This window comes from Hevea brasiliensis, chromosome 3 (genome assembly GCF_030052815.1).
Source record: "Hevea brasiliensis isolate MT/VB/25A 57/8 chromosome 3, ASM3005281v1, whole genome shotgun sequence".
In the NCBI taxonomy this organism is placed as follows: domain Eukaryota; kingdom Viridiplantae; phylum Streptophyta; class Magnoliopsida; order Malpighiales; family Euphorbiaceae; genus Hevea; species Hevea brasiliensis.
In genome coordinates, this window is record NC_079495.1 from 111,476,481 (window position 1) to 111,494,747 (window position 18,267).

At 34.9% G+C, this 18,267-nt stretch overlaps 3 protein-coding genes across 10 annotated transcripts; 1 reads left to right on the forward strand and 2 right to left on the reverse strand.

The window, feature by feature from the left end:
• Positions 1 to 757: 757 nt before the first annotated feature.
• LOC110633045 (probable L-cysteine desulfhydrase, chloroplastic) lies at positions 758 to 4,466 on the reverse strand. The gene is made up of 2 exons (XM_021781527.2): positions 2,757 to 4,466; positions 758 to 1,122 (listed from the first exon to the last, which is right to left on the reverse strand). The coding sequence occupies exon 1, from the start codon at positions 4,144 to 4,146 to the stop codon at positions 2,764 to 2,766; it is 1,383 nt and encodes a 460-aa protein (XP_021637219.2). The 5' UTR covers positions 4,147 to 4,466; the 3' UTR covers positions 758 to 1,122; positions 2,757 to 2,763.
• Positions 4,467 to 5,378: 912 nt separating this feature from the next.
• Positions 5,379 to 7,499, reverse strand: LOC110633124 (uncharacterized). Of its 4 annotated transcripts, none has more exons than XM_021781850.2 (3): positions 7,221 to 7,499; positions 6,694 to 6,849; positions 5,379 to 5,742 (listed from the first exon to the last, which is right to left on the reverse strand). In XM_021781850.2, the coding sequence occupies exons 2-3, from the start codon at positions 6,839 to 6,841 to the stop codon at positions 5,597 to 5,599; spliced, it is 294 nt and encodes a 97-aa protein (XP_021637542.2). In that variant the 5' UTR covers positions 6,842 to 6,849; positions 7,221 to 7,499; the 3' UTR covers positions 5,379 to 5,596. The 4 variants fall into 4 exon arrangements, with proteins under 4 accessions (XP_021637542.2, XP_021637462.2, XP_021637398.2 ...); XM_021781770.2 differs by having other exon boundaries at positions 6,694 to 6,886; positions 7,221 to 7,498; XM_021781706.2 differs by having other exon boundaries at positions 7,154 to 7,498.
• A 6,085-nt stretch (positions 7,500 to 13,584) lies between these two features.
• LOC110633350 (aspartic proteinase) lies at positions 13,585 to 18,264 on the forward strand. 5 transcript variants are annotated; one of them, XM_021782227.2, is made up of 14 exons: positions 13,585 to 13,730; positions 14,631 to 14,986; positions 15,072 to 15,132; positions 15,246 to 15,340; positions 15,426 to 15,538; positions 15,686 to 15,854; positions 15,970 to 16,009; positions 16,319 to 16,383; positions 16,518 to 16,631; positions 16,731 to 16,795; positions 17,142 to 17,298; positions 17,383 to 17,502; positions 17,691 to 17,779; positions 17,910 to 18,264. In XM_021782227.2, exons 2-14 carry the CDS (start codon positions 14,645 to 14,647, stop codon positions 17,992 to 17,994), a joined length of 1,515 nt encoding a protein of 504 aa, XP_021637919.2. In that variant the 5' UTR covers positions 13,585 to 13,730; positions 14,631 to 14,644; the 3' UTR covers positions 17,995 to 18,264. The 5 variants fall into 5 exon arrangements, with proteins under 5 accessions (XP_021637919.2, XP_021637643.2, XP_021637777.2 ...); XM_021781951.2 differs by lacking the exon at positions 13,585 to 13,730 and adding an exon at positions 13,769 to 13,911; XM_021782085.2 differs by lacking the exon at positions 13,585 to 13,730 and adding an exon at positions 13,803 to 13,957.
• Positions 18,265 to 18,267: the final 3 nt, after the last annotated feature.

Sequence of the window (18,267 nt, forward strand, 5' to 3'; positions counted from 1 at the left end):
AAAGTTCAGTGATTGCTAATCTTCTAATCAATTGTGGTCTCTAAACTTAATTATTAAATTAAGCTACTGATAACCAATAATGATTTAATTTGTTGCTAAATCAAAGCCTACTCTCTTTGGATTTCATTATTTGAGTTAAAAGATAAAGAAAAATGATATTGCAGCCCACAAGTAGCAATCGGCTTTTATGTTGCAGAAATTGGAGGTGGTTGTCTTTGTCATACCACTTCAGATAGTTTACTTGGGGAAGGAAAATGCCCACTTTACATTGTTATATCAGTTATCAGAGCATATTCCATGGAGTATCTTTCAGGTCCCGACACTCTTAAATCATACAATATTTTCTTAATGGACTCTTAATCACAAAGATCACAACAAACAAAAAGGACGAGAAGAATCAAATCATCCTTTGAGAATCGCAACCAGCTTTCTGAAACAGAACAGCACTAACCTTTATAAGGGCATTTCTAAAAGCAGCAAGTTTCTTCAGTGGAATTAGAATGTTGATGAGCTTCTGCAGGCTGCACAAGCTCTACATACTGATATGCATCACCATTTTCAATTTCATTTTCATGTATATAACCTGATTGAGGATCCACAGGATAAGAATAAAATTTAAAATCAAAGACTTGTAGTGAAATACAATGAAAATTGTAGAATAAAATTTCAATAATTTGTGATGCTATTAGTTTGGTCCATAGATGAAAATATAGACATGGTCTAGGTCAGAAAAATCTGACAAAAATACACCTTGACCTCGCATGAAAATTTTAAAATCCAGAACTCAGCTACCATAATCCCACAACAATGGTGAATGGGGCATACATGCAAAGTCATAGTTATGAATGACTGTCCAGTCTATGTGAAGTCATGCTTATTTAAGTGGGTGAAGAGTTGAAGCATGCAAAATCTAAAGTTGTCATCAAAACATTTACAAAAAGATCGCTTATGATTACAACTGACAAGTTTATTACACTTAAAACAAATGCTGCAGCTTTGATTCATTAGTCCATCTGCAGTAGGGAGTGACGGAGGTTGAGGGTTCATGCTACCAAAACCATGATCACTGGCCATGTATAATGACTGTTATACATTGGAATACTTCTAGTGTGCCGCATTTCACTACAAACAAACAGAAAAGGACATGTTAAAAGAAACTTAAAAATAGGCAAATAAAATTCAGACATTGTCACATAGGTTTCATCGCCGTAGAAAAACTCAAACTGTATATTGAAATACACAAAGATGGTTGATTTGTTCAGCGGTTCAAAAGCTGGCCAAGAGGCTTTCTTCCTTGCATGCACCAACTGGAACTGGAAGCATACGTTGGAGGCCTCAATGATAATGAAAATTTGCAACAAAATGATTGATGCTATAATACCTTCTTTCAAAGAATTCAACTGCATAGAGCAATATTGCCAATTATACTGCCACACTCTAATAACAAAGCAAGAAATTCTACCTCACTTTAATCAGACCTTAGATAGGTTTTTGGTTCTCATTAGACCACTTAAGTGAAATCCCATCGGTAATCAACATGAGTAAGAAAAGGGTTCCTAAAAAGGGTAATCAACTCATAAATTATTGCATGAAAATGTTTCTCACAAAGATTTAGTACTTGACTGCAGATCTTAGTATGGAATTGTCAATGCAAATTTCACATTTCATCCAAGGTGTTGCAGTTATATCATATGGTCATAGAAGCTTTCCTGCAGTCTGGACTTCTATAGAGATAGTTTTGGACTGACCTTGCTAGTGATAGGCTAGAAATGCTGCAGAAAAGTGTAATGATGGGAATGAAAAATATACAATCAAAATTATCAACAGAAAAAGTTTTGGACAAGGCATTTGTTCTCAGCAATATCTTGAGTGGATGATATAGGAAGGAGGAGAATAGTTCATTTAACTTCCAGATCTGGCACGTAACAAATGATTGAGTCCACTCACAAGGGGCAATGAGGTCATTTGGGAATGTGAATAATTAAGATTAAACTTAAGCTAACCAGAGGCATCATTAACATCAATATAAACACCATTTGTAAAGCAATAAGCAAGAAAATCACTTAAATTTCAATTAACAGCTGAAAATTTTTCCGTCAATATTTCAAGAACAAGCTCCTAAGCTCATTCTGGGTAAACGCTTTTGCGTAATTGGTACAGTCAAACCATAAATTAACAAAAGGTCCATCAAACAACATAGGAAACACAGACTTTGTTAAGCCACAATTTTACTTAATTATCATATTACTAGTTCTATATGAGCATCTAGTGTGCCACCACTTGCTCAAACTATATTCTTGCCACAAAGTTCAAACCACAAAGTTCAAAAAGTTGTAAAAGTTGGATTTTAATTAATTATCATATTACTAGTTCTATATGAGCATCTAGAGTGCCACCACTTGCTCTAATTATACGCTTGCCGCAAAGTTCTAAAAGTCGGACATTTTTCAAGAATAATGTCACAACAGACAAATTGAATAAGGAACATACTTGGCATATTCATTATTCTGAATCTTTTTAGATTAAAGCACGCATAATCGAATCAGCTCTAAAATCAATCCCAATTGATAAACCTTCCCCTTTTCAGAATCAACATATTACTACTTAAGAAAACAGATTTTGCAATAATAGATTATGATTTAAATTTGTGCTTATTTGATAGAACGATGGAGTATTAACAGGCATGAAAAAGAAAACTGAAATTCATAATCAAAATCAAACATCTACAGACCATCACTATAGAAAGAAAGGCATACCTCTTCTTCAATTAGGGAGACATGCACAAGTTGTACCATCACTGACAATTTTGTTGATGGCATCCCTAAATTTGTAGTAATCATCAACCTTGTTGTAGACTTGATGAGAAATCCGAGCATACCCAGTAACAGGATCAACCTCTCCATCTTTTGGAGCCCTAAAATATATTGGGACTTCAACCCCAAAATTATTCCTCAAATGAGTTCTCAACTTCAAAGCATCCGACTCACTGTAAATCCCCAAACAAACAGGTAATCCAACCATGACCATGCTCCCACACATCTCCGGCGGGCATCCAAGATGAGTTCCCCATTCCTTAACCAACATCTCCCCCATCTCCACCACAGCCTCATGATTCCTCTTCTTAATTCCTTCAATTCCACCTGGAAATTTATTGATGAATTCCAAAACCGAAGGAACTACTAATTGAGCACTGTAGTCCCTATTTCCAATCCAAGAACTTTCCACAGCCAACCCATTACCATACTCATGGGACACTACAGGGTGATGCAAATCATCATTATTATCTTGACCACTCGATTTTCTTGAATACAGAAAGGCAACAGAAGGGGGGCAAAAAAACCATTTATACAAATTGCTGGTATAGAAATCAGGCCCAATTTCTTTCATATCAACGTCAACACACCCAATCCCATGAGCTGCATCAACAAACACCTGGTCTACACCTTCCTCTCTGCAAATTTTAACCAATTCTTTAATAGGAATCACCACACTAGGCATGGAAGTGACGTGGTCAATCACAGCAAGCCTCACTTTCTTCCCATTCTCTTTTCCTTTTTCCAAAGCCTTACGGAATTTGGCAATAATTTCCTCCTTAGATTTCACCGGAAACGGCAACTGAACTTCGATCACACGTCCACCAGCACGGGTGACATAAGCTTCAACGGACTTCTTCACAGATCCGTAGGCATAATGAAGCATTACAGCAACATCCCCTTTATCATATCTGCCTTCGTAGAAGGACCGTGCCGATTTCTGCAAGACGATAGCAGCAGCAGTGGTGGCGTTGTCTACGAGGGAAACCTCGTCGACGTGGTCAGCATTAATTAAAGATTTAACAATGGATCGAGAGTGGAGGATACCAGGCTTAAGCTGGTTGTAGTAGAAGTGGTCAGGCTGACAGAGGAACTGAAGCTGCCACTGTTTCTGGGCGGAGATGACAGATTGAGGACAACTGCCGAAGCTTCCGTTGTTGATGCGGGCGATGGATAGGTCGTGGTGGGAGAATTCAGATTGGATTTGGCTGTGGGAGATAATGGTGGTGGTGGTGGTGGCAGGGGAAGAAAGTTTGGGCTTTTTTGAACTGGGGACGGTGGAATCACAGTGGTCACCGTTGAGGGTATGGTTTTGGAGGTTGTGGGTAGCCATAAGAGTGGTGATTAGGGGGCGGAGAAGAGAGGAAAGGGCATACAGCAGCAGAAGGAAGGTAGTGGTGGTGGTGGTGGTGGAGGAGGAGGAAAGGATGAAGATGCTTTTGAACAAAAATAATGGGCAAATTGGCGCACTATAAAATAAAATAGTATCAAAAAAAAAATTTATATCTTGAATTTAAGCAAGTAAAATTTATATCTTTGTTAGTAATTTACCAAAACAGAATGGCTTGAGGAGAAAACATATGGACATGTGTGTCACTCCCGCCATTTCCTCTTCTTATTATGGTTTTTCTCCTTCTTTAATGGAAAATAATTTTTTGAGAAACAAAAATTTTGTTATTAAGAAAATGGCGGAATGTAATTTTCTTTTTTTTTTTTTTAAATCTTTGTTAATTTTTTTTTTTTTACATATCTTAAATAATAAGAGGTATGAAAATCTGTTGTTTAAATAATTTAATATTATATTATTTATTGATAATAGATTATCAGTGAAAAACATATTCATGCGTACTTGCGCATGAATTGACAACTACCTAATTCAGTAAATACATTTAATCAAATGATTACTATCTGTAATTATACAAATTTGGTGCATTAATGTCGCTTGTGGAAGCTGAGAGGGCAAAAACAATGGTGGAAGAGGAAGAGGTCCCATTTGCTATTATATTATTGTAAACATTGAAATATTCAATGCTTGAATTGTTAGAGCAATGGCTTTTATATTTTTGCCTTATGTCGCCCCATCATCCTCGTCATCATCATCACCATCTTAATTTTGCATGGTATTCCGTTGCTTCTATCATTCCAATGTTGATTGTTGCCCCCATTTTTTTTTTTTTTTAATTAGGTCCACTAATTATTGATAAGGACAATTTCAATTTCAATTTAATTTCTTCATTTCTCTCACCCTTTCTAGGGTTTTAATATTATTTATATTTATATTTTCATTTCAATATCTCTTTTAAAAATAAATTAAAAATATTAAAATAATAAAACCTTCTTTTTTGGATAGCATCTAAAATATTTGATGGTATCAAGAGGGAATGGGATTCATCAAGCATTTGGTTTAACAAATAATCTGACTGGAGACTTGCTCCATTGGAGCAGCATCCACTCTGATCAATTTAATTCTCACAATGAGCATCAATTAATAATCAAAACTATATGGTGAGATATAGTGTTGCTAGTTGCTACAGATTAATGATGGAAGCCAACTCATGAGAAGCATGCTAAATATTCACGGCTATTGATAAATTAAGGACTACAAATCCTCAGACAATGCTAACTTTTCCACAAAGCCTTCTCAGGACGAAGTACACATCAAGTTATACACAAACAGCCACTATATCAAATAGTTTTGACGGTCAACAAAGGAAATCTATAATAGGATAAAGGATAGATGGGCGCATTTTGAACATTATAGTTTCAACCTTATTAGTGATGTATCACTGTTTTATTTTGTCATAAGCAGCTATATTCTGGGGTTCACATTCAGGGCTGAAAAGACGGACCAGGAGAGCAGAGGTTGAACCCACAGAAATAGCACCACAAATAGCCCAGCGAAGGCTCTTAGGAACTGTAATTCTAGGACCTGCATGAGAATGCAAACATGAATGTTGCAGGTTTAATCAAAATATTAAAAATCATTGAACTATTGCTAATCACAGGCCTATATTCAAAATTAAATAGGCAAACGAAAAACAAAAGTGGATTAAACAATTACTTCTGACACATTAAATAACTTAGCCACATCGTATTAAACAATGAAAGGCAGAAAATAGCTCAAAAGTATCACATAAAATATTCTTCAAAGCAGTACATTCTAGTGCATTTCCTTCAATTTTTTTTTCAATTTTAGAATACGATGCTCCATTTTACCTTCCTTTCTGTTTTTCCCTTGAACTTTCATAGCTCCAGAATTTTGTTTTTCCCAGTAACAGGAAATCCTAAACAAGTACTGACTAAGCAATATGATTCCGATAGGCATACCAGGCAGGTGAAGCCAGAAATTGAACCTCGGAGATGCATAAGGAGGACTCTTACCTTTGCCAGCAGACCCAACTGTCAACCTCTAATTGCCTGTAGCTCCAGGTCCATACCATTTGGACCAACATATTTATCTCTATTGAGTCTATTGTTGCCACAGTAAACTTGAGTTACTAGGACTCAATTATCAGATATTTTAACTTGGATCCTCCTTGCCAATCACTATCCTACCATTTCCTTCCCCACCCATTTCTTTTAAGATGCATACGCTTCATCTTTGAATTGTCGATTACTTTATGGAAAAATCTTCCATGCCTATGGAGATGATTACCTATAAGACCTTTCTAGAACCAACTTTTTCTCTCTTATTTGCAAGATTTCATATGTGAGCATACTGATTAGTAACACAAACACATCCAAAACCAAGATGTTGCATATGCACAATACCAGCTAATTAAAATAGACAGGTTCCGTCATGAACAACCTTGAAAGCAATCTATTAAAATTGAGAAATTGTAAAGGTTAACAGAAATGTAATAGGGATAGCAGAACATACCATAATGCAACCTACAGAGAATCCAGAATCCTAATGCTCCTCCAAAAGAAAAAATTCCAGCTGTCTGCCTCATTAGTCTGGAACAAGGTTTAGCATCTGCCCTCATCAGCTCAACATCTGAGAATCCCAAAAAACGCCTCAAAGCCATCTATCAATCTGCTAATTTAATTCGGAAAAACTTCAGAGCTTGAATCTGTCACAAGCATTTACCATGGTTCAATGTTAAAGGCCTAATCCTATTAATACAAGTGTTGAGAAGAAACTCAGTTTGGAACCCAACAAACATCAGATACGTAATCTCTCATATGCAATCAAATATATTAAAAATACAATTCGCCATGCATAGGACGATACTATTTCTCAGTGTCATTTTGTCGAACAATTGTTAAAAAGCCACTAGAAAACAGGATGAGGGGAAAAAAAATCCACTAGCATTGACAAAGGTAAAGGTGGAAGCCACCTCCAAAAACTGAGTAAATGGGAATATAAGGTTCAGTGAGGAATCTAAGAGATTTGAGTTTTCCAACTTGTTGATGGAGATGGGAGATTCCCGTAGTTTGCAGTGTCTCCAATGGTAGCAAGAGTAACCACAAGCACTTTGATTTTCAAAATGGGCATGAGAGATTTTGGCGTGTGATCAAAACCCTTCGAGTTTCATAGCCCACTCAATGGCCTACGCTACGCTGTTTACAAATGGGCAAAACCCATATCCTCGAAAGCTTCACCACCTCTCTCTGCCTGGTTGTTCATACAATTGAAGAATTATGGCTCTAAATTGACAAAATTTGGAAAAAAGGATTTTATGTGGTTTAAACAAATTACATACCTAGAAGATTACATATCTCATTTATTTGATATCTAATGTGTAAAAGTAAGTGCAATGATAATAACTTTTAAAATTACAAAATTTTGATTTTAAATTTTAATATATAATAATAATAACAATAATTAAACCTTAATTTTAAACTTAAATATAGAGAATGTTTAATATTATTTTTGAAATTATTATTGATAAAATATATTTTTTAAATACATTAATTAAAAAGTATTGAAAAAGTAATTTAAAATTAAATTTAATAATTTTAATCATAATAATATTAATATAATAATTTTTTTTAAATTACTTTTTCAACAGTTTAAAAATGATTTTAGAAAAAATAATTTTCATCCTTTAGCTCAATGTCAATTGGGGACATAATCTTGTTATATATATATATATATATCTTTGAGACACATGCTTTGCACATGAATCAAATAATTTGTAATTTATAATTATTTTATTTATATATAAAATTTAATTATTTAAATAAAACATTAAAATTTTATCATAATTAATATTAAAATTTAAATACTGTAATATAATATATATAAATATTAAAAAATTTTTATACCTCTTATTTTATTATTCTTAGCAAATTCTTCCATAAGATAAATTTTTTTGAAATATGATCTTTGACAATTATATTTCATGAGAGTAATAACACAAAATTTTGGTGTATATTAATATATTTAGATTCAAATAATTTAACTATATGCATCATCAGTGATGATATAGGTCTTTAAAAAATTATTATATAAGTAAATATTATAGCTAGTATTTTTGTCACGGCCCAACCTATGGGCCGGACCGGCACTAGGACCTGGGCCAGCCTAAAGCCCCCGAGGCCCGTAGTAAGCCTAACTATTCACTTAACCCAACTCCTCAAAGGCCCACTGTTTCTGATCTCTGAAGCTTTCTGGCACAAACCGATTGATGAACAGTTCCACAAACTGAGTCCACGACAAACCCTCCATCCGAGGTAGTATGTAGTCATTCATCCACTGTCTAGGCATAGGCCCCATGACATGCTGCATACACTCTATTAGTCTTCTATCAGTCAACTGCAACTCTGTTCCTGCCTGTCTACAGGAATCCAAAAATCGATATGCATCGTCTGACACATCATAAGTACCAGGCACAAACTTCTTGAAATTTATGATCTGTTTGTAAGGTTCTCCTCTTGGTACGGTGGACTGCTGCTGCTGTGGAGGGTGGACCATATACTGCGCCATCATGTCGATGGTTCTCTGCAACCCAGCTAGAGTAGCTGCCATGGGGTCCATGGGACCCTGTGCCATGAAAGACTGTTCTGAGCGTGGCGGTGCTCTTCTACTTGAGTAGCTCTAGGCCTCCTACCCCGCCTTCTCGGGGCAGGCGCCTCATCCTGTGCTGACACCTCGTCAAGCACATCTGGTTCTCAGTGCGATGCGGCTCTCCTGCTTCTACGCATTTTTCCTGAAATTCAGCAGCATTAGCCCACTAAATTCAAAACTGCACATTACACAGCTCTATAGACTCATATTTATACACAATATATGGAGCAGAAACTAGAAGCAAAGATGACAATGCAAGACGAATGTGGACCCTATTTTTCCACATGTGACTCCTAGTAGACTCTTCCCAACACTTTAGACAAACATCCCCTAAGAATCTAGAGCCTAAGCTCTGATACCACATTTGTCACGGCCCAACCTATGGGCCGGACCGGCACTAGGACCTGGGCCAGCCTAAAGCCCTCGAGGCCCGTAGTAAGCCTAACTATTCACTTAACCCAACTCTAAGGCCCATTTGGGCCCAATTTCAAGAAATCAACCGGACGGAGTCCGGCCATAAAGTGGACCTTTCAACGGGGAGTTTTTGACTCACCCGACCTATAAACAAAATATAACATCAATTGGGGAGCTCAGCTCACCCTCCACATATTCATCATCATAAAAATAAATGGGAGCTCAGCTCCCTCATCCAATCCATCAATCATGCATAGAATATTTTTACAGGTCCACATAACAATTATATTACAGACCCGAATCATTTAAATATTTCTAACACATGCGGAAAATATAGGAGTAAATAAAATTACACAAATATTGAATAACAACCTGCGAAGAAGAAAAGCATATTAACCACAATAAAATCCTCCTGTAGCCTGAAAAAATATTGAACATGAGTGAGCGTTCGACTCAGAGAGTAAAATATCAATTTTAACCATAATCTTTATAACTATCTAGAACTAGTGCACCCTGTAGAGTGAAATGCAGCATTAGCAATAAATTCACATCATAACATCAAAAAGGTAAATTTGGAGCACTCACGCACCCTGTAACATCAATCATAATATATGGGAGCTGATCCCCTATACAGCTCTCTTAAATCCAATCTGGTGCCAGCGAAGAACTCAGCTCGGACTTCCACTTAATAACCAAATCGGGGTCCCAGCGAAGAACTCAAGCCGTGTCTACCCCGAAGGACCGGGTCCCAGCGAAGATCTCAAGCCGTGTCTACCCGTCCTATCCATAGTCCACACCACATCACACGCATGCCAACGCACGCACACTGCTCCAAATTACCACAACAACATCCATGGCACGCTAACAGTTATGAATGCAACATAAATCGTGCCTAGAGTTTAACTACATAAATATATGCATATAAGTGATGCATGGGCATGCTTGAACATATAATAATATCGAAATTACAATTAAAATTAATATTTTACTCACAGACTTGACGATGGTCACTGAGGCGGGCGGAGGAAGAAGGTCATCGGCTCACCTGACAATTTTATTACAATCATTTAATAAATTTGACTCAATACAAACAAAGAAAAAAACCAATACGTCCTAAGTCGTGCCGAAAATCCAGCAGAGTCTCCCCTATATCTAGGACCTACTCAACCTGCAAAATGGCTCAAAACACACTTCTATATTTACAATCCACATATCCACAGCTCAATCATATCACACAGCCCCTCCTGGGCCCATCAAATCAATCATCCATCACAGTATGTAATATTTCAATTTAATCCTTATAATTGACCATTTTTGCAAAAACTGCCCAAATAAGCTCTAAAAATTCTAAAACTTTACCCCGCGGTCCTTGGCAATATTACTAAGCTATTGCAAAAAGAATCATAATTTTCTGAGCTATCACAAATATTTTATGGATTTTTAATTCTATTTAAGCACTAGAAAATTACGAAAAAGCAAGGTTCGGGTTTACCTTTGCCAATTCCGACTTCGGGAACGCGCTCGGGACGTCTGACAATGGGGGGGTAGCCAAAACCTCGGTGCAATTCGGAGACTTTTCCTGTAACGGGTCTGTCTGGCCGGAATTTCGCAGACCCGGTCAACTGTCGAATTTCCGCGAATTGAGGATACCTACACGAAGCCCATAACACGGGGGTTAGTACATAAATTTTTCAGAATTTTCTAAGCTCATTTAATGCTCGAAAAGACACTGCGAAGTTCCGTGGGACCCACCGAAAAACGGTGTCGGAAAAATTTGAAATTTATGTCGCCGCGAAGCTCTCGACGAGTGGAGCGTGCTGGTACCCTCGGTTTTCTCGTGGGATTCACGGTTTTCGAGAAATCTAGCCCAAAAGTTGAAATGGGCTAAAAACTTCCCGAGCAAAAATTGGACAAACCGCTCGATGGATTTCGGCGTTCTTGGTGTTTATGGAAAGCTCTCGCCGAGTAAATGATTTTAGACACAAGACCCGGTCCAATTGGTGGCCGGATCGGCCGGATTTTGGCCGGGGAAGGCGAAACGTCGCGCGGGCGAGGGAGGGAGATCGCGCTCGTTTTTCGGCCGTTTAGCGGCTACCGGCCGGGAGGTCGGGTGGCGACGGCCTACCGGGGTGGCAGGAGGTGGTCGTGGCCAGAGGGGAGGGAGGAGAGAGAAAAGAGAGAGAAAAGGAAGAGGGAACGACGCGCGCGGGAGGAAGAAAAAGAGAAGGGAGCCGGTCCGATTCGACCGTTCGATCCGGTCAGGTTCGATTCGGCCGGTTCGATTCGAAATATAAAATTTTGAATTTTTACTCTGCCTTGGGACTGAAAACGAGGTCCAAAAATTCCGAAAAAATTTCAGAAAACTCAGAAAAATACGTAGACTCCAAATATATTTTTAGTTTTGCCACGTGGTCTTTAAATTAATTTTTAAAAATCATCAAAGTTTATATTTTCGGAAAATCGAACCCGATTTTTAAAATCCGAAAAATCTCAAAAAAATTCCTAAAATTTAAATAAAATTAAAATACCAAAAATGCTCATGAAATTTAAAATTTTGGGGTGTTACAATTTTGATTTCCCAGATATAAAAAATGATAATAAAATATAATTAAGAAAGAAATTATTATAATATTTATTTATTTATTTTCTCTTTATCAATAATTTTTTTTACTTACTATTGTTGGTATAATGTTTTATACATTTTTTTTTTAAATATCATGATTTTAGTCCTTCATTCTCTTTAATATTTTAAGGGAAAAAATTATTTTTATTATGGTGGATCTGATTTCAATATAGAATAATCGTTTTTCATATATGAAATTAAAGACTTGATATCAAATCATAAGATTTATTAGTCTCGATTTCAATTACTTTTTCTAACATTAAAATTTATTTTAATTTTCATTTTAAAAAAATCAATTTAATCTTAAATTGGATAATTCAATTTCAATTTATAAAGAAAAATAAATATTTTCATTTCAACTGATCCAATGATATTTAAATCTCAAATTAAAATGATTAATTTTAGTATGAATTTGAATTCTAAACATATTATGAACATGTCCAATCCAAATTTGCAAGTGGCCATAAGCTATAAGAATATGTGGTTTTAATTGCAGTTTAGAAAATGTCTAAGAATTTGAATCACATTAAAACTTTGATATGATTTCAGCTTGATTTTTTAATTTTTTAATTTTAATTTAGTTCTATTCTTGGTATTTTAATTATAATTCAATTTGATTAGGTTTCAATTCAAATTTTCATTACAATTTTATGCAATTGTTATCACTAAATTTATACCTAATTACGATTAAATTTTAAAGTTAATTATTCATACATAATTTATCATTTAATATACTTTTAACTATATTTAATTATATAAATTTTAAATATTGTGAGATGTATATAATTAAGTAATATGTATATATATAATTAAAAATTGTAATGTAATTTAATGTATTTATAATTAAAATTATGAAGAAAAGACAAAAAAAAAATGAAATTTAATATTGATTTTTATATGGTCCATAATTTAATATATATATATATATATAAAATCTTAATTATAAATAAATATAATTATATTATAAGTGCGTAATATGTTTAAAAAATATAGAAAAATGTAAACATAAAATCATTTTTTATTTTAGTCAATAAAATTATTAAATAATTTTTTTATTTGGGCTAATTTATATTGATTAAAAATTAAGATGGTGTGATTTTGAATATTAAAAAATTCGGTTATATTTTAATTTTGTTAACAAAATTTTGAATTTAATATTACCCAAGAAAAATATGTAACGTTATAAATGTGAAATAGAATAATAAGTTAAAATTATATTATATATACCATTATGAAGTGGAATCTCAAATTCTAATAATTATCATTAATAATTAATTATATAAAATTATTTCTATCTCAAACAAATTAATTATATCTAATAAATTTTATATTGATTAATTAATTAAATTAATGCTTATTTTAAAAGAACTCAAATGGATAGGAAAGTTAAAAAAATTTTTAATTATTAAGAATTTTAATTTAATTATAATTTTTATGGTATTCTAATTTTAATATTTTAGGATTTAATTATTTATTTATTTATTTAAATAGTAATAGCATTTTATAAATAGTAATTTTATAAATGTATACATTTATCCATTTAAAAGTTTGAACGTGTAATAGAATTGAATAATAAAAAATTAATTCATAGTGCTGATTTTAACTAATTTGATCACCATGGGTGATTCTGAATCGAGCAAACACTGCAAGTACTATAAATCTAAGGATGGCCTATATTTTCTTGCAAAGTATTTTAGAATCATGTGTAGTTATGTACTCTTGTCTGGGTATTTTTGAAAGTTCCAAGTAATTTCTACAGCAAGACAAACAAATTGGAGAACAGAAGAAGCATCCTTTTCAACAAGCACTGGAAACTTCCTTGTACAGATATTTATTAGAGAGAGTATATGCAGTAATGGAAATTAATGTATGCTCAGTACATTATTGCTTGTAGTTATCAAAATCAACTTACCACGCGCTTGAAATATGCGTGAAAACAATTTTTCTTTTTTGATTTTTTGGATAATTTCTGTGGATGTTAAATAACGAAAACCAGGAATACCCTCTTCCAAGCTTTGAGAAAAAGTCATCTTTCTTCGCTCTATTAAGCTAAGCACCATCTGTTCTCTTTGCTTCTGTTAAATCCCAGCTCAGGTTTTTCTGGTGATAGAATTTTTTTTTTTCTCTATTTATATTGGTTTTGATGATTAAGAAGTTGTAATAATAACCCTTATCTTTAATTCTTCAAACTGTGATTGATACTGTTTATTTTGTTACTTTAATCAGAAGATACTTGTAGGCTCTCAGTTTCTGCTCGTGATTAAATGCCTCTGTCCTTCTGTTGTTGAATTCCCATGAATTCCATGGATGCTCATGTGGGTGTGTTTGCGGGCATGCGTGTGTTTATAAAATTAAAAATGCATAATCCAAATTGGAAAAGGGACACAGGCTATCAGTGTTTTTGTGGGTATTGCTGATTTATTTTTCTAATTTGCTGTTTTGGATCAACAAGTGTTATTAGGTGAATTCCAGCTTCAAATATAGTTTTCTAATAATTCTTTTTATTCTTTTTGTACTATTGTCTCCCAGTGAAATATCCCGATGCTTTATATCTTGATTCATTTCCTTGCAATTTATTATTGAATACCCTCATATGAGAAATATGACAGTGTTCACAATCATATAATCATCAAAGATTACCCTGAACTAATCTTTTTCCTTACAGAACATTAATTCATTTACTCGTCTGATATATTTGTGATTATCTACAACTCCTGTTGTTGATTTGATTTGTCCAGCTGAATCTTTCTGTCATATTTTCTGGCAGGAGTTTACCTAATTATGGGGAACCAAATACTCTGGTTGGCATTTTGTTTCTGGGTTTTGACATGCCTACTTCTTCCTGCTACCTCTGATGGCCTAGTGAGAATAAGTTTGAAGAAGCGTCCTCTGGATCTCGATAGCATTAATGCTGCTAGACTTGCAAGGCAGGAAGGAAAATCAGGAGTTGGTAGACACAGCGAGCTTCATAATTCAGATATAGATATAGTACCTCTTAAAAACTATTTGGATGCTCAGTACCTGGGAGAAATTGGTATTGGCTCGCCCCCACAGAAGTTCACTGTCATATTTGATACTGGCAGTTCCAATCTTTGGATTCCATCATCAAAATGCCACTTGTCTGTGAGTTATACTCATTGATATTAGCTTTCTTATTGTCCTGAAATTCAGAAAAGAAAATCAGCCATTGACTCATAATTCGTTGCAGCTTGCCTGCTATTTCCATTCTAGGTACAAGTCAAGTCGATCCAGTACATATGCCAGGAATGGTAATAATATACATGGTCTTCTGAGATTTATATTACCAGAGTATTGCTAACTATGAGGAGTATTTCTGCTGTACAATTAGAGCTAAAATGATTCTTTTCCAAATATTTTTCAGGAACAACTTGTGAAATACAGTATGGATCTGGATCAATTGTTGGTTTCTTTAGTCAAGATAATGTTGAAGTTGGAAATCTCATTGTCAAGGATCAAGTAGGTTTTAATTCCATGTGTGTATATTATGAAAATCATTTGTCTTCGGCCAACAACAAAGTGGATGTAACTGTTTTTAGTCCAGGTTTTCATTGAGGCTACACGAGAAGGAAGTCTCACATTTGTCTTGGCAAAGTTTGATGGAATTCTTGGGCTTGGGTTTCAGGAAATCTCAGTTGGGAATGCTGTTCCTGTGTGGTAAATTATTCTGTCCATACTTTAGTTACTTATATTCCTAAACTTTATTTTTTTCCCTCAAAGGTCTCATTATGCTAGCTTTCATATTTCTGCAATTTGTAAATACAACTAGCACATTGGACACATTGATTCATCATAAGAATGCAGGTATAATATGATGCAGCAGCAACTTGTAGGCGATGATGTCTTCTCATTCTGGCTCAACAAGGATCCAGATGCTGTAGAGGGTGGTGAGATTGTTTTTGGTGGTGTTGATGAAAAACACTATAAGGGGAAACATACATATGTTCCAATTACCCAAAAAGGTTACTGGCAGGTCAGAAACGATGTTTTTTTTTTTTCAGATCAATTTCTATTTCTCTTCTTAGATGCCATTCCATGTGAAAAAATAAGGTGGAGAGCTAACTCTCAGTGCTCTTTTCCATTTTCAGTTCAGTATGGGAGATTTTCTAATTGGAGACCATTCAACAGGTGAATCATTCAATCTAAACATCTGCATATTTACATTCTTTCATCAAAAGAACTCTCAAGTTGATAATCCCCAACATTGGAACTCTAGAACACCTAAGTCCAAATAATTTAGATCTACTTAGAAAATGCAGTTAACTTAATATCTAATTTTTCACATGAAAATTCTCAGTTGGCTCTCAAAGTTTCAAAACTAGAGATTCAGCTTGATAACAAATTTTGTTTAAAAAAGTGAATGGAAATTCCGTATCTGTAAAAATCATCTTACAATAAAGTCTATTGATATTTCAAGAATATTATTGTTTTACCCAGGTGTCTGCCAAGGGGGTTGTGCTGCAATTGTGGATTCAGGAACATCCTTGCTTGCTGGTCCAACAGTAAGTTAATTATTTCATCTTTTCATCAATCAGCTTCCTTCAAAAGAATCCAATCTTCACCAATCATCTTCATTTCATCCTTCACATATTTATTATTTCAATGATAAAGAAATTAATAAGCTGTGATTTTTTAGGCTATTGTGACTGAAATCAATCATGCCATTGGAGCAGAAGGGATTGTGAGTGCTGAGTGCAAGGAAGTGATTACACAGTATGGAGAGTTAATATGGGATCTACTGATATCAGGGGTGGGCTGACACTTATTTTGCTTATCCTTTTCTTATGTTTTTCAATCTTTATCGCATTTCCTGTAGTAGATAGACTGAAATTTGTATTGTTCTCTTCAGGTACAACCTGGTAAAGTATGCTCACAGCTTGGTTTATGCATTTTCAATGGGGCTCAGTATAAGAGGTAAGGGAATTTAACGTTCTCAGATCAATTTTTTTGGCTGCAACTTCATATTACATGCCAGAGACTTTGGCAGTCATTGATTATGTACAGACTAGAAATCTAGAGTTATCTTGACTAGTCCACAACTTCTTTCGGTCTGCATAGCTGATTTATTATCTCTTTGACCACTTTAATGCCTTTGATTCTTGACTATATTGTTCCTTTTCAGTAAGGTCTAGTAATAATAGTTCTTTCTTAATGACCTCACCCGTTGTCATTCTTGGTCTAGTTTGTCTTAACCGATGTCAGTGCTTAAAACTTTGTCCAAAGAATATCTTGGATTTATGTGAAACATTATTACATGCAGCACTGTGATTGAATCAGTGGTTGAGAAGGAAAACAAGGAGGAATCGTCTATTGGGGATGATCTTCTATGCACAGCCTGTGAGATGCTTGTCATTTGGGTCCAGAATCAACTAAAACAAAAGAAGACAAAGGAGGCAGCACTCAACTATGTGAATAAGGTGACTTATTTCTGAAACTCCACTTCTGTTCAGAAGCCAGTTTCTGCATGTGGTGTTAATTTCTGGGAATGATCCTTGACCCAGTTATGTGATAGCCTGCCAAGTCCAATGGGAGAGTCGGTGATCGATTGTGACAGCGTTTTAAGCATGCCAAACATCACTTTTACCATAGGAGATAAACCTTTCAATCTCACTCCAGAGCAGGTTTGTTTCATTTCATGATGCCTTCTCATTTGTGACATCTTCTGGAATTTGGTGCATGATGAGCAGTTCATGATCCATTTGAAATTCACCAAAACAAGTTGATCTTCTGTTCATGTAGTCTTAGTTGCTCATTTATATGGAGAAATCATCCTTATTTGTCCTATTGAAAACCACTTGTTTACCTGCAGTATATTCTGAAAACTGGAGATGGCATTGCAGCAGTTTGCATCAGTGGGTTCATGGCTTTTGACGTACCTCCTCCAAGAGGTCCTCTCTGGTATGCAATATTTTTCTGGATTCATGGCCATAGAAAACTGCTCTTTGAAATTCAAGATCAATTACAAATGACTTCTATCTTCATTTCCCCCTTATTTGTTTGGTTTTGTCCTGAAACTGTTTGCTCACAGGATTCTTGGAGATGTGTTCATGAGAGTGTATCATACTGTGTTCGACTTTGGTGAACTTCAACTTGGTTTTGCTGAGGCTGTTTAGTCAGCAAACCTTTTGTTAGGTTACATATTATGATCAGATGCTCTGATGGCAGATAGTTATGGTATAGATATAATGGATTGTAGAGAGGTTTGTGCTTATTGCTTGTTTATGTCTACTGTGACAACAAATGGATTAACGTATGCTGATCTGATGTTAAAAACTTCTAGTCTTAGTTGACACTATGTATGGGAGGAGGCTTTTGAAGATGAAGTTTGAAGGTAATTGTAATTAGTTAATAAGTTTGGAAGTAAAGCTATTTTAATTAGTCAAGAT

Excerpts from the sequence above, each read along its gene's own strand:
- LOC110633045 (XM_021781527.2), bottom strand. The coding sequence starts at position 4,146 with ATGGCTACCCACAACCTCCAAAACCATACCCTCAACGGTGACCACTGT.
- LOC110633124 (XM_021781850.2), bottom strand. The coding sequence starts at position 6,841 with ATGGCTTTGAGGCGTTTTTTGGGATTCTCAGATGTTGAGCTGATGAGG. Across the intron at positions 5,743-6,693 it reads TCTCTGTAGGTTGCATTATG|GTCCTAGAATTACAGTTCCT; the intron begins GTATGTTCTGCT and ends ATTCTCATGCAG.
- LOC110633350 (XM_021781951.2), top strand. The coding sequence starts at position 13,839 with ATGTTAAATAACGAAAACCAGGAATACCCTCTTCCAAGCTTTGAGAAA. Across the intron at positions 16,384-16,517 it reads CCTTGCTTGCTGGTCCAACA|GCTATTGTGACTGAAATCAA; the intron begins GTAAGTTAATTA and ends GTGATTTTTTAG. Across the intron at positions 17,780-17,909 it reads CCTCCAAGAGGTCCTCTCTG|GATTCTTGGAGATGTGTTCA; the intron begins GTATGCAATATT and ends GTTTGCTCACAG.